The 12,675-nt window shown below is 37.4% G+C and overlaps 2 protein-coding genes across 2 annotated transcripts; one reads left to right on the top strand and one right to left on the bottom strand.

Annotated features, from left to right (window-relative positions):
• Positions 1 to 4,026: 4,026 nt before the first annotated feature.
• LOC145109496 (uncharacterized) lies at positions 4,027 to 7,063 on the top strand. The gene is made up of 2 exons (XM_079046670.1): positions 4,027 to 4,348; positions 4,707 to 7,063. The coding sequence occupies exon 2, from the start codon at positions 4,709 to 4,711 to the stop codon at positions 6,878 to 6,880; it is 2,172 nt and encodes a 723-aa protein (XP_078902796.1). The 5' UTR covers positions 4,027 to 4,348; positions 4,707 to 4,708; the 3' UTR covers positions 6,881 to 7,063.
• A 3,177-nt stretch (positions 7,064 to 10,240) lies between these two features.
• On the bottom strand, positions 10,241 to 12,096 carry LOC145109495 (universal stress protein A-like protein). The gene is made up of 4 exons (XM_079046668.1): positions 11,812 to 12,096; positions 10,920 to 11,041; positions 10,656 to 10,774; positions 10,241 to 10,581 (listed from the first exon to the last, which is right to left on the bottom strand). Exons 1-4 carry the CDS (start codon positions 12,002 to 12,004, stop codon positions 10,473 to 10,475), a joined length of 543 nt encoding a protein of 180 aa, XP_078902794.1. The 5' UTR covers positions 12,005 to 12,096; the 3' UTR covers positions 10,241 to 10,472.
• Between the last annotated feature and the right edge of the window lie 579 nt (positions 12,097 to 12,675).

The raw sequence follows: 12,675 nt of genomic DNA, 5'->3' as shown, positions 1-12,675 counted from the left end.
CTCTCTAGAACCTCCCTCTAGCCCCTAAACCCCCCAAAAAGCCTAGGGAACCTCCCTAGCACCCGAAGGAAGCCCCGAGGCTCCCGGAGTCCCGAGAAAGGAGCCTTTCGGCTCGGGAACGCTGCCCCGACGAAGCCCGATTTTTGAAAAAAACCCGCTGTAAGTGCGCTACGCCTAACCTATTTTTAGTATAGCTTATGTTTTAATATAGTAATGTTATTAGGACCTTATAATATATGTTTGGGCTATTATTATGAGTTATATAGTGTTGTTTAACGCTTATATAATAATAATAATAATAATAATAATAGCTAGACTATTAATTAGTCTCGGTTAATGTTAGACTAAACCCTAGTGGTATTGATACTAGGTTTTGTCAAGGGAAAATTGTTTTGAGATAACGAAGCGCTGTCCGAGTTCCGAGTCACCACTTTTCAGGTGAGTGTATAGTTACTTTCATCTTACACATAGATATGAAGTATTTTATATAAATTACGTGCAATGTGTGTATACTGCCTGAATACTTGTTGTCTATGCTGGATGAAACGTTTTATACATGTTTTAAATGATCTAAACTGTATATGTATTTTATATCTACAAAATGTGTTGGGTAAAACATGGGTAGATTAGAGGTGAGATAAATGATGAGCGATGAAAGATGAGATGAACGATGAGTGATGATATATGAGTGATAAAATATGGTGCGAAGCGATGAGCCAAAACGATGAGCCAAAGCGATGAGCCAAACGATGACCCAAGCAATGGCCCCGTCATCTAGCAGAGTATGGATGACAACCACAGACTATTCTAGACAGTCTAGTGGCACACTAGCAGGCTCGCAACCTGTAGGTGTTGTGAACAATGTGTTCACCTGGTGTACTCTAAAAACCCATAGACAGGTATTACGAGTGGACTCTCGAAAATGATACTGATAATAAACGAGATAAACCCTAACGACTATGCAGACTTAGTGCCGATTCCTTAGGATACTCCTTAGGAATGAATGATCGAGGAATAGCTGAATCTTAGGGTAGACCCTTAAGAGTAAAGAAGTTAATGGGGATGGGTAATTGGGTTGATTGTTTGATGTTTAAACATAATAATTATATTATTGTGGGTTGAAAACCCTATGTACTCACCAGGTTTCCCAACCTGACCCACTCCAGCTTATTTCTATCACATGTGTCGATATGAAGCTACTTTACACTGAGAGATTTAAAAGAGATGTAGATCACTAGTGTAAATGAATGTAAGTTCTGTTTATGCTTTGATAACGTATTTATCATGTTCTTCTGGGAACAAATTCTGCAACATTTTTATTAAAAGAGGTACTCTTGATTTTTATAAAGCATAAACAAAATCGGTCTTTTCTGGCCGTGAAAATGGGGATGTCACAACAACCAAACAAGGAACATGCAAGAAACCTTAGATCAAGAGTTCTCAGGCTATCCTACATGACTACATACAGTCCCTGGGGGACTCCACTAGATGATAACCAGCAAGTACAGGTAGACATACATATATACAGATCCCTACCACATAGCAACATCCCACATACCAGGATATAGATCTAACATATCATTACATCATAACAACATCCTATATACCAGGATACAGATCTAACATATCACTACAACATAACAACATACTAAGTACCAACAATCAAAGGAATACATGACCGTATATACTCAGAGGTGAGATAGACACCCGAACAAGTGATCCTACTCTAGAGCCACAACCATACAAGGAACAGGCAAGAGAGCCTAAATCAAGAGTCATCAGTCTATCTTACATGACCATATATACAGTCCCTATGGTATCCCTCTACTAAAAGATAACCAAAACTAGTGGGTCGTCATTGGTGCCTTCGAACCACGGGTACAATGAGGCAAAACTCACCTGAATCGAAGAACTCTGAAACACTGCGATACTATGCCTTTTCAGCACTGCTTGCACCCACGAATCCACTAGTCACCAGAACCAAGTAAAATCTTAATCAACAGCCCAAAACCCTCAAATTTGACTTTGAGTCAAACTTGGTCAAAAGTTAACGGTCAACGCCAAAGTCAACTACAGCAGGTCGCCATGCCGTGGACATCCTTGGCCACGTCGTGGACACTAAACGACAAAACAAATGGGCCTCGACATAGTCGCCACATCGTGGTGACCTGAGCCACACTGTGGGGATTGGTATGGGCAGCTTAAACCATTAAGTCACTTTCATTTCCAACTTCAAGGGCTCCAAACTCATATCTGGTCCTTTCTAAGGTCTTAGTGGATAAAGTTTCCAACTTTATCCCTTTAGACCCTCCAAGGGATAAATATCTCACTCCTAGCTCTAAATAGGGCAAAAACATGACATGACTTAATCAATAAGCACTTAACCTAGAAGATCTATTGACCAACAACTCCATAAGGGTTTCTAGTACCATTTCCATCATAAAAAATTCATGCTTTTCATGCATGCATGTCCAGTGCATGCCTTGAACTCTTATTAGGTCAAAACAAAGGCAAAAAAGGCCAAGATTCCTTGCATGGTCTTAAAACTCAATTCTACTTTAGATCCAAAGAGCCAAATACTCCAAATGGCCTAGGGATTCATAAAGTTGCAAACTTTATGAGATCCCACCCTCCCAAATCCACAAGATATGAAGAAAAGGGACCAAAATCCAAAATCTACCAACTTAGCAAGGAAAAGATTGAGTCTTGAACACTCAACCAAGTCCAGAAGATGTGCTAGAAGATGTATGTTGCTTACAAGGTGATAAACCACACCAATGACTTCCTTCTCCTTCAAAGAATACCAAGAAGGCACCAAAAATGGACTTTCAAGAGTGATGGAGGATAGGGTTTCGAGATGAAGGGATGAAGGCTGAAGAAGGTGACCTAAAATGGGGGTTAAGATGCTTAAATATAGATGAAACCCTAAAATACGTGGGCTTGGGACTGAACAAGCGCCACACCGTGGTCATCCATTGCAACGCCATGGCGGCACTCGAAAACACACGTTCGATAAGTATCACGCCACATCATGGACATCTAAGCCCCACGTCATGGCTGAGGGTCTGCTCCAAAAAAAATCCTTATTTGATTCCTCAAGTCTTGGCCCGCCATCTTCGGAAAACAGTATGTTACAATTGTATGATAAATTAACCTTGTTTTGGACTTTAGGACCATATTTTCTCATTTTTAAACTTAAAAATTGATTTGATGTAAAATAAAATGATTTTGTAACTTATTTTACAAACAACATAGCATGTAGATAATGATTTTCCTTTAAGGTTGGCTAAAAAGACACTTTATTTTACCATGATATTGCTAAATAGAAACTTCATGGATGCCATTTATTAAAAATCAATCTATGATTAACTACTTATAACTAATTTTTTTCGAAAAACAATGCAATTTCAACCAATAAAAATAATTGAATATCTGAATGGATAATGTGATGTCTTTTTAATCAACCATTTTTACCATATGACATCTTATTTAGTTGTTTTTGAAGTATATATATATTTTTTGAAATTGTATTGTTTTCCGAAAAAATTAGTTATAAACCGTTATAAGGCTAAAAAGAATGGTATTGTGATTCTTATGCGTTTAGGGCTGCCACATCATCTAAATATTCACTTCACCACATGTCTACTAGTTTTGGGGATGATGTTCACTAGTGAAGAGCCAAGAGAGAGAGAGAGAGAGAGAGAGAGAGAGAGAGAGAGAACTTCCATGATAGCTATCATTCTACAAGACAACCACTAGGTTTTGAGGTGGTATTCACTAGTGAACATCTTGTCGCATAAGATCCACACAGATTCTTACCCATAAAAATGCTTCCATATACCCGAGGCCTAATTAAATTATTTTTGAAGATTATATTATCCATACCTCCGATGAGAATCATATTATTAAAAAGATTTATGAAATTGATGGTCGAACAAACGAATGCCATCCGTATGTTCTTTTTGAATTCAATACAATACATACGTGTAGCGATATGAAGGGTGGCATAAACCCTAGTCTGCCCTCTTCTAGGCCTTACCAGTAACCCTTTACCACAACATACTGTGTAATTACAAATGTCACCGCTTCGTGACTTTAACAAATCCCTCATCTTTTCACAGACAGCTTCCCCCTTCACCTTTGCTATAAGCCTATGACACGATTATCCTCTTCATTTTCCCCCAATTTCTTAAAATCAACATTTGTTTGTTTGTTTTTTTTCAGTTTTAATCAAAGTTTCAACAGGGTAATAAAACCCCACCTACTTTGATAGCGATTAATTCAAAAAAAATATCACTCAAACTCGATACAGCTTCTTTCATGGTCTAAAGATTCTGCTTTCCTACAGGTATTCCTTCTCTCTGATACTTTGATTCGATTTGTGTGTGTAGATTTAGGGTTCTGTGTATGTTTTCATGAAAATTGTGCAAAACCCGTATGGATTTTGTGTCGGTTTCGTTGATTTTTAGTGGGTTTGTCAGTGGGGTTTGAGGAGTTTTAACTAATAGCAAGCTTTTGTTGTCAATGGCGGTTTTCAAAACCCTAAAAGTGGGTTTTCCTTTTTCGATTGATGGAAGTATGGAATCATTTCCTATACTTTCGAGTTTTATCTGTTTTTCTTCTTTAGCTTGTTTGTAATTGGTTTTTCTCCGAAGCTGTTGGGTAAATCACTAACTCTTGACGTGTTTTGTTTATTTTGTTTCTAGAAATGGAAACCATGGAAGGTAACAACATAACAACTGAAACCCTAGGTGGGCTTTCTTCATCTTCTCAGCCACCCGCCCCACCTCATACAACCTCGAAACCAACTCCGGAGGAAATATTCGGTGGCGACTTTGGGTCGAAAAACGGCAGCGGCGGCAGTGAGGTCGTTGTTACGACGGTCGTTGAAAAGACTGAGGTGACTATCGTCAAGGTAGTTCAAGAAAACAAAGATGACATCGTCATGTTTCAAGAAGGAGAAGCTTTCAGCCACTCTGTTACAGAGAAAACAGAGAATAACATTGAAGCTAAAGTGAACGAGAAGGAAGGGGCTTTTGGTCATTTGCTTGATGGTAATGTGGGCATGAACTTAAATTACAACAACGATGCTAAAGAGAGTGAGAAAGAAGGGGCTTTTGATCATTTGTTTGATGGTGATGAAGGTATGAACATAGATTACAACAATGAGGCTAAAGAAAAGGAGAAAGAAGGTGTTTTTGATCATTTGTTTGATGGTAACGAGGGTATAAACGTAAATTTCACTGATGAGAAGTTGGTTGCTGGTGAGGATCTGATGGATGTCTGTTTACCCGATCATAAAGAGAAAAAACCCGAAAACATTGCTGGTGTCTTTGAATTCACAGATGATATGAACGAAGAGAAGAACAATGAAGGAAATCTTGAAAATGGAACCAAATTAGCAGAAAACAATGAAAGTGAAGAAGAAGAACATGATTTTGTGGTGGGTGATTTTGTATGGGGCAAAATCAAGTCTCACCCATGGTGGCCGGGTCAAATATACGACCCATCAAACGCATCAGATTATGCAAACTCTATAAAAAGAAAAGGTCATCTCTTAGTTGCTTATTTTGGTGATGGATCATTTTCATGGTGTTCACCCTCTCAACTAAAACCATTCATCGATCACTTTGAAGAAATGTCAAATCAAAGCGACTCCAAGAAGTTTGTACATGCGGTTCGAACCGCTCTCAAAGCGGTTAACCATCTTGTCGAATCGGAACTGACCAGTAAATGTCAAACCGTTGACCGGGCTGCCCGGGTTCCCAATGTTGACATGGCGAACAGTGGGATTAAGCCTGGGGTGGAGGTCCCAAAAGGGAACACGATTAGGGTTTTGATCGATCGAATGAACCCGATTGAGCTTCTTTTGAAGTTGGACACGTATGCTACTATTGACCCTGGTTTGAAAATGGTTGAGCTTGAACTTGAACTAACCGTGGTTAAAAGCTGGTTGGGTGTGTTTTATTTACAAAAAGGCGGTTACTTGCTTCCGGAATACCATGATCCGATGTGTATCGAAGGTCTTGAAGACAAGTCAAGGATCGGAATCAACGATTCCGAAGTAAACGGGCCGTCGGAATGTGGAGAGAATGGTGACGATAAGTTGTATCAGAAAAGGAAACAGAAAAGCGTGGCGGAGCTTTTGAGCGTCGAAGATGAGCCGCCAAAGATGAAGAAAGCGAAACCGGTGAAAGAGAGTGGCGGTTCGGGGAGGAAACGCAAGGCGGCGCTGGTAGTGGCGGTGCCGGAGTCACCGGAAAGTGACGGCGGTGGGGAGGACTCGATGTGTTCGCCGCGCCAGAGGAAGAAAAGCAAGTATTTGTCGCCGCCGTATTTGAGTCCGGTTTGGAGTGGGAAGCTGTCAGGTTCGGGTTCTGGTTCTTTCAAAGAACCAAAACCCGAACCTGAAAAGGAAAAGGAAAAGGAAAAAGAAAAAGAAAAAGATTCTGAAGCTACTGATAAGCAGGTTGAGGAGTCTTCTTCTTCTTCTAGAAGGAAGCCTCGTCAGAAGAGACGTGTGCGTGAAGGATCAGATGATCAGGAGGGTAAAATCGTAATTGATGTGAATGTGAATGTCGACAAGGTTTTGAATGGGTTGTTACTTGCGGCACTTGATCCTTCGGGTTCTGTGGAGAAGAAGAAGCTTGGGGTTGTGACCCGGTTCGTTTCGTCCTTCCGGAGCTCCATTTTTGAAAATGGATCTGAATATAAACCCGACCCAGAGGTGGAGGAATCGGATGTTGGGTTTGTGAAGAGGAAGATTGAGGAGATGAGGGAGATGGTGAATGGGTGTGAAGAAGAAGATGAGATGAATGGTGAGGTGAAGGGGAGATTGGAAGGGGTGATAATGGAGGTTCTTGAGAGGGTGAAGAAGTAATTAGGTTTTGGTTTGGTGTTTTGTTTTTAGAAATTTCAAGGGTGGAAATAGATTGATTATCTGTTTTTCTTTTGGTTGAATTAGTATTTAGTATTTAGTATTTAGTAAGTAGTACTGAATCTGAATCTCATAAGCACTTAATGGTTTTTTCTGTGACTTATTTATGTAGGAGTTTTACTTTTACATGTTTTTCTGGTTTTAACCAGGGTTGCAAATGGGTTGAAAAAATTTATGTTTTATTATAAAGCAAATATGATTCGGATTCTCGATCAAGAAAATGTTGAAACATACAATGAGAATTCAGTTGAATTCTTTATAAGCTGTAGGTGTAGGTTTGGAGCTTGCTTTTTGTACCTGAGTTTGGCAATAGTCGACACAAACAAACCCGAGTTGAGTTTGAGCTTTAAATGTATTCGATAAAAATTTGGTTTGTGAGTTGATTGCTACAATACTTTGAATTCTTCAGAGTATTTAGTATTTACGTTGAAAATAAAATAAAATGAAAGAACACATTGTTTAATTGTAAACTTTATAAAATACAAATAAGTATAGAAAATAAATGAGTGTAATACATAATTGTTAAGATTTTGATCTAAAGGTCCTCCCAACGAAAAACGATCCCGATTACGTTAGTATTAGTGACTATCGTAAGCAAAATCTATAATTGGATATTATCATCTCAACTAGGATTTTAAAATCTTAATATGATGCAACATGTTTAGTATTTATTATATAAGCAAATCTAAAAAAAATTGTCCGTTTTAGTTGAAATCAATCATTGCATGTCGCAAGAAGTCTCATAGAGTATCATCACTTAATCCATTCACCCCTAATCAAATAGATCATCATGCACTCATATTATTCGTTTTGTAATTTTATGCGTTTTAGTTGTACATGATCACAATTATCTTGTTTCTTTATCTGCTAAAGACATTAAGTTATAATGAGTACTACATAAACAAGATATTGATGACAAATTTAAAGACTAGTTCATCTTTGTACAATCTTTCAATCCTGATTAGATCTTATGATTAATGATCTTGTAAAATATTAAGCAATCATACGTTCAATCCCAGACTATGTTTTCTTTATAATAGGTCACAATCTTGTTTTAGTTCATTAATATAGAATAACAAACACACTTAGATTGCTATTTTATAAAAATTCCAAGATCATATTATATACATATAAGATAATAAAAAAAAAATAGAAAAAGACAAAAAAAATACTAAAAAAACCTTACCTAACTTATCTCAAAATTTAATGAAAACATACAAAATAAATAAATAAATATTAAATTATGGCACGACATGGTTTGGGCCTTGGTATCGTGTAAAGGCATCTCAATTGTTTTTTACCTTCTTTTGGTACTATCATCCATTCCAACTTGTTTCCATTTTTATCACCATGGTAGGTATAAATAAATTGTATAACACATGAACACTAGATGTTATACTATTTATTTATACTAAAATTGAATCAAAATTTCAATTATATTTTGTGTCTTTTATTTTAGATCTACATCTTTGGTTTGTTTTAAGTAACTAGTTACAATTTAAATGTAAATAACAAATTATATATTAATTGATATAAATTAATCATAAATATAATGTTTGATATTCATATTTCGAATTCATTTAAATATTTAACTACGATTACAGTAACATATTTTATAAAAAACTTCAATATACATACATCTTACAATACACATAGTATAATTTTTTTTATTGTAATAAAAAGATGAATACATATTTGATATTTAATTTGTTAAAAGCTAATTCATAGAATAGTGTTTTTGACATTCTGTATAAGTTATAAAAAATTATAGACAATTGCAAAAATGATCTTTATGTTTGTCAAAATTATGTGATTGGTGTATCAGTGGTTCAATTTTGGATACTTTGTGTGATTTTGATCCATATGGTTGACATTTTTGTATGATTTTAGTCCACACCCAACCTGAAATGATGAATATTCCCTAAAATTATTATTTTTATTTAAATTCTTTTTGTCAATTCATCATGCCTAGTACCCAACCATACACCTCTGTCGATCTTCCTTCTTCTTTACTCTCTACCATAACCTACACTACTGGCCTTTCCCCCGGCGATGACAGCAACCCTACCTCCCATCGCCTAAACTGCAAATTTCTCATCGATGAACTACTCCCCTTCATCGCCAAAGTATGAGTTAATCGGAGCTAGGGTTTGCACCAAACAATTTAGGGTTTTTGATAATTAATTGTGGTGAAGTCTGTGAGGAATCCGGAAAATGTGGGGGTTCGAATCATACACAAGAAATCGTGAGCGACGTCGAATGGGTGGGGAAGTTTCATCAGGTGAGGAAGGAAAGATGAGGGTGAGGGTGGAATTGGATGTTTGTGGTGGACGGTAGTGGCATTCGGTAGTGATCGTGGCGGTGGCTTTAATCATCGCCCACCCCCAACAAGCTCTGGCAAGAATCGCAGTGCTCCTCCGGCTACAATGAGAAACCCAGCTTCCCTACTTATTCATCATCGCCCACCCTAACAAACTCCAATGACATAGCTTTAGACCCAAGATGCAAACTACATCGATGTGATTGACCTCCCACCGTCGCTTCTTCGGTACAAACACCGCCCACCCTAAAAGGCTCTACCCTAACAAGCTCTGGCAAGCATCATTGTGCTCCTCCGATACAAACACAGCCCCACCGATGCTTGTTCATCAGCTCTCACTTGTGAGTTCATCTTCTTCACCTCTCTACTCTGAAACGTGAATCAAATAAAAAAGATGTAGGTTCTGGTTTAAGTTTCTTTTAAGTTTCAGGTTTTAACTCCAACTTTGTGTACTTGTGAATTTTTGTTTATAGTGTTTTGATTTCATCCTTGGTTTCTGATTTTAATTGATGAAATTTTTCCGAGCATGATATGCAGGTTTAACTTGTGGGTTTAGGCAGCCCTTGCATCTATCTGGGAGTGTGATTTTTGGGAACCGAATACGATTTCTTGGCACTTGGTTTAAATCGGTAAAGAAGGGGAGCTGAGTTGGTGGTTTCCGGCGAAAGAGGGGAAAGAGAGAACAGTGGGGTGGGTTGGCTATTTTTTTAATTTCTAAATAATTTTAGGATTACAATAATTAAAAAATAGAAAAAATAAAATATAAGGGCATAATAGTCTTTTCAAACTGATAGAGAGCAGAAACACAAAAAAAATCCAAAATTGGACCATTGAAGCACCTCCCAAACTTTTTGGAACAAAACCACATAATTTTGACAAACTTTTTGGAACAAAACCACATAATTTTGACAAACACATGGAACAATTTTGCAATTTTGTCAAGACTATATAATAAGGAATATATTTTTTGATGTAATGTTAGAGACTAGAAAAGACATAAATGTCATTGTCATCCCTAAAAAGCTTGTACAGTCTAGTTACATATAACAAAAGCAGCCTTGAAAACATAGTTGTATAACAACTTGGCTAGAAAAAAGGAACTCATAGGTCTTACAGATACACACAGCTGAATCTCCATAAAAAAAGACAAACCAGGAAAGAGGATTGTAGAGAAGATTTTACTTATTTTATTAATAGTAGCTTTTAGAGGAACAATCAATCATCTACAGGATCATGAGGGGTCTCTTCTGCACTGCGTTTGATTGTTACAACTGGGCATTCACAGTGCTTCACACAGAATTCACTCACAGTTCCCACAAATACCCTGTTGAAAATAATGAAATTCAATGAAACAGTAAATTACTAAAATGCCCTTGATTAATAACTTAAGTAACATACCTCTGGAAGGGACCAAGCCCTCTGTTTCCAACAACAAGGAGGTCTGGTTTGACTCTTTTGACCTCATGGCAGATTACTTCTTTGGCGTCACCCCTCTTCACCCATGCTTCACAAACAACCTATCACAATTACCAATTTATTGAATTATGCTCAAATATTATTCAAAAGTGTGTGTGTGTGTGTGTGTGTGTGTGTGTGTGTGTGTGTGTGTGAGAGAGAGAGAGAGAGAGAGAGAGAGAGAGAGAGAGAGAGAGAGAGAGAGACCCCTATATCATGACATCTGTTCACAAAGAACTCCAGCAAATGAGATCCATTAATCTTGTCTTTACGATTTGCATCTTTAAAATCTTGTGGTGAGGCGTATATACTATCAACATCATCAAAACCTACCAAAACATAAATGAAAAAAACGAAATGGCATCAGATATATTATATGAAAGTCAATATGGATAACCATTACAAGTTACAACCAGCATTCTTCTCAGTTTGTGTTAGTTGAAGACAAATACAATGGAAACAAGATGAAAACATGCAAGAATAGGCACTAATCATGACTGGGAAGAAACTGAATCCAATAAGTAACTCCATTTTACCAAAATATCCACCCAATAAAAGCCCTAATTTGATTCCATGAATCCTAAGAACACTTCAAGGCTCCATATGATGAACTCAGCATAGAAATTCATAGAACTTCAAATCAACACCCTTATTTGGAATCATGATTGTTTTCAAACAATCACATGGCGTACAATTATGAAGTACACAGCTAAAAAACTTCAGATGTCTAAAAAGTTGATCTCACAAACCCTAAAAACACCTCGAGGTTCAATACGCATAGTACGAAGGACACGGTGAAAAACACGTAAAGCTGCATATGATATAGAATCGAAGTTTGATAAACGACTAACAAATGCTAATTTCAGAATATAAATTCATAAAACTCAAATCAGCAACCGTAACTTCGAATCAAACTTGTGATCAACAATCGCATGCCGTAAACTAGCAAATTACACAACGGAAAAACCTCGATCGCCTAAATTTGATTTCGCAAACCCTAAAATCACTTCAAGGTTCCATATAATACGCGAAAACACAAACTAGATTGTAAAAAAACAATTATAAACAGGAAAATGGATAGAAAAAGTAAAAGGAATACCGTCTTCATCAGGAACTTGAACATGGAGAAAAAGGAGCTTAAAACCGGAGGTATTGGAGCGAATGATCTTGTTCAGAGTCCATTCAAATGCTGATTTGCTACTAATTGAAGCATGTGGATATCCTTTGATGCTTGACTCGTTCACACCAATCATTATCCGAGTCACCTCCGATTCAACTCTCACCGACGCCATAGCTTCCTTCTGGTTCTAAACTCCCACTCTAACTCTATGTCCTTCCGTTTTTCTCTTCTTGAGTAGGCGGGAGGCCACTAGTACTTACTTTACTTGTCGCTGCCCGTGAATACATGTCACTCCCGGCCATTTGAGCCAAGAAACACGTGTCACACGATTATTGGTTGTCATATGCTGACAAGATGCTCCTTACCCCACCTGAACATTAATAAAATAGTAAATTATAGTTTTGGGTCTAATCTTTACAATGTTGATAGATCTTGTCCATGTTGTATGAAAAATTACATTATTGTTCCCTGGTGCATATGGAAAAGACTATTATAACCTTTCTAATTCCTCTTTTTTATAATTAATAAAATATAAAATAAAAAAGTCAAACCCTACACAGGCACCCACCCACTTACCCCTACCTTATCCATCCCAATCCCAATCCTTCTTCTCCAATAAGCATTATGTTCACCTCCCTCATTTCCATTGATAATCAAAACCACAAGCTTCATCACCATGTACTACCAATCACTCAAGTCACGGGAAATATCAAGAACAAACGAAAAAACTCATCCAGTCATTTCGCATCTACCGAAAACCACCTTCAATCACCCCTTCGTCACAAACAACCACTGAAAAACCCCATCCAGTTACATGCTTGCCACTGAGAATCACATAAACGT

The sequence above is a fragment of the Lactuca virosa genome, chromosome 4 (genome assembly GCF_052849685.1).
Source record: "Lactuca virosa cultivar CGN04683 chromosome 4, Lactuca_virosa_CGN04683_v6, whole genome shotgun sequence".
NCBI classification, from domain to species: Eukaryota; Viridiplantae; Streptophyta; class Magnoliopsida; order Asterales; family Asteraceae; genus Lactuca; species Lactuca virosa.
This window is presented reverse-complemented; position numbering and strand designations above follow the sequence as displayed.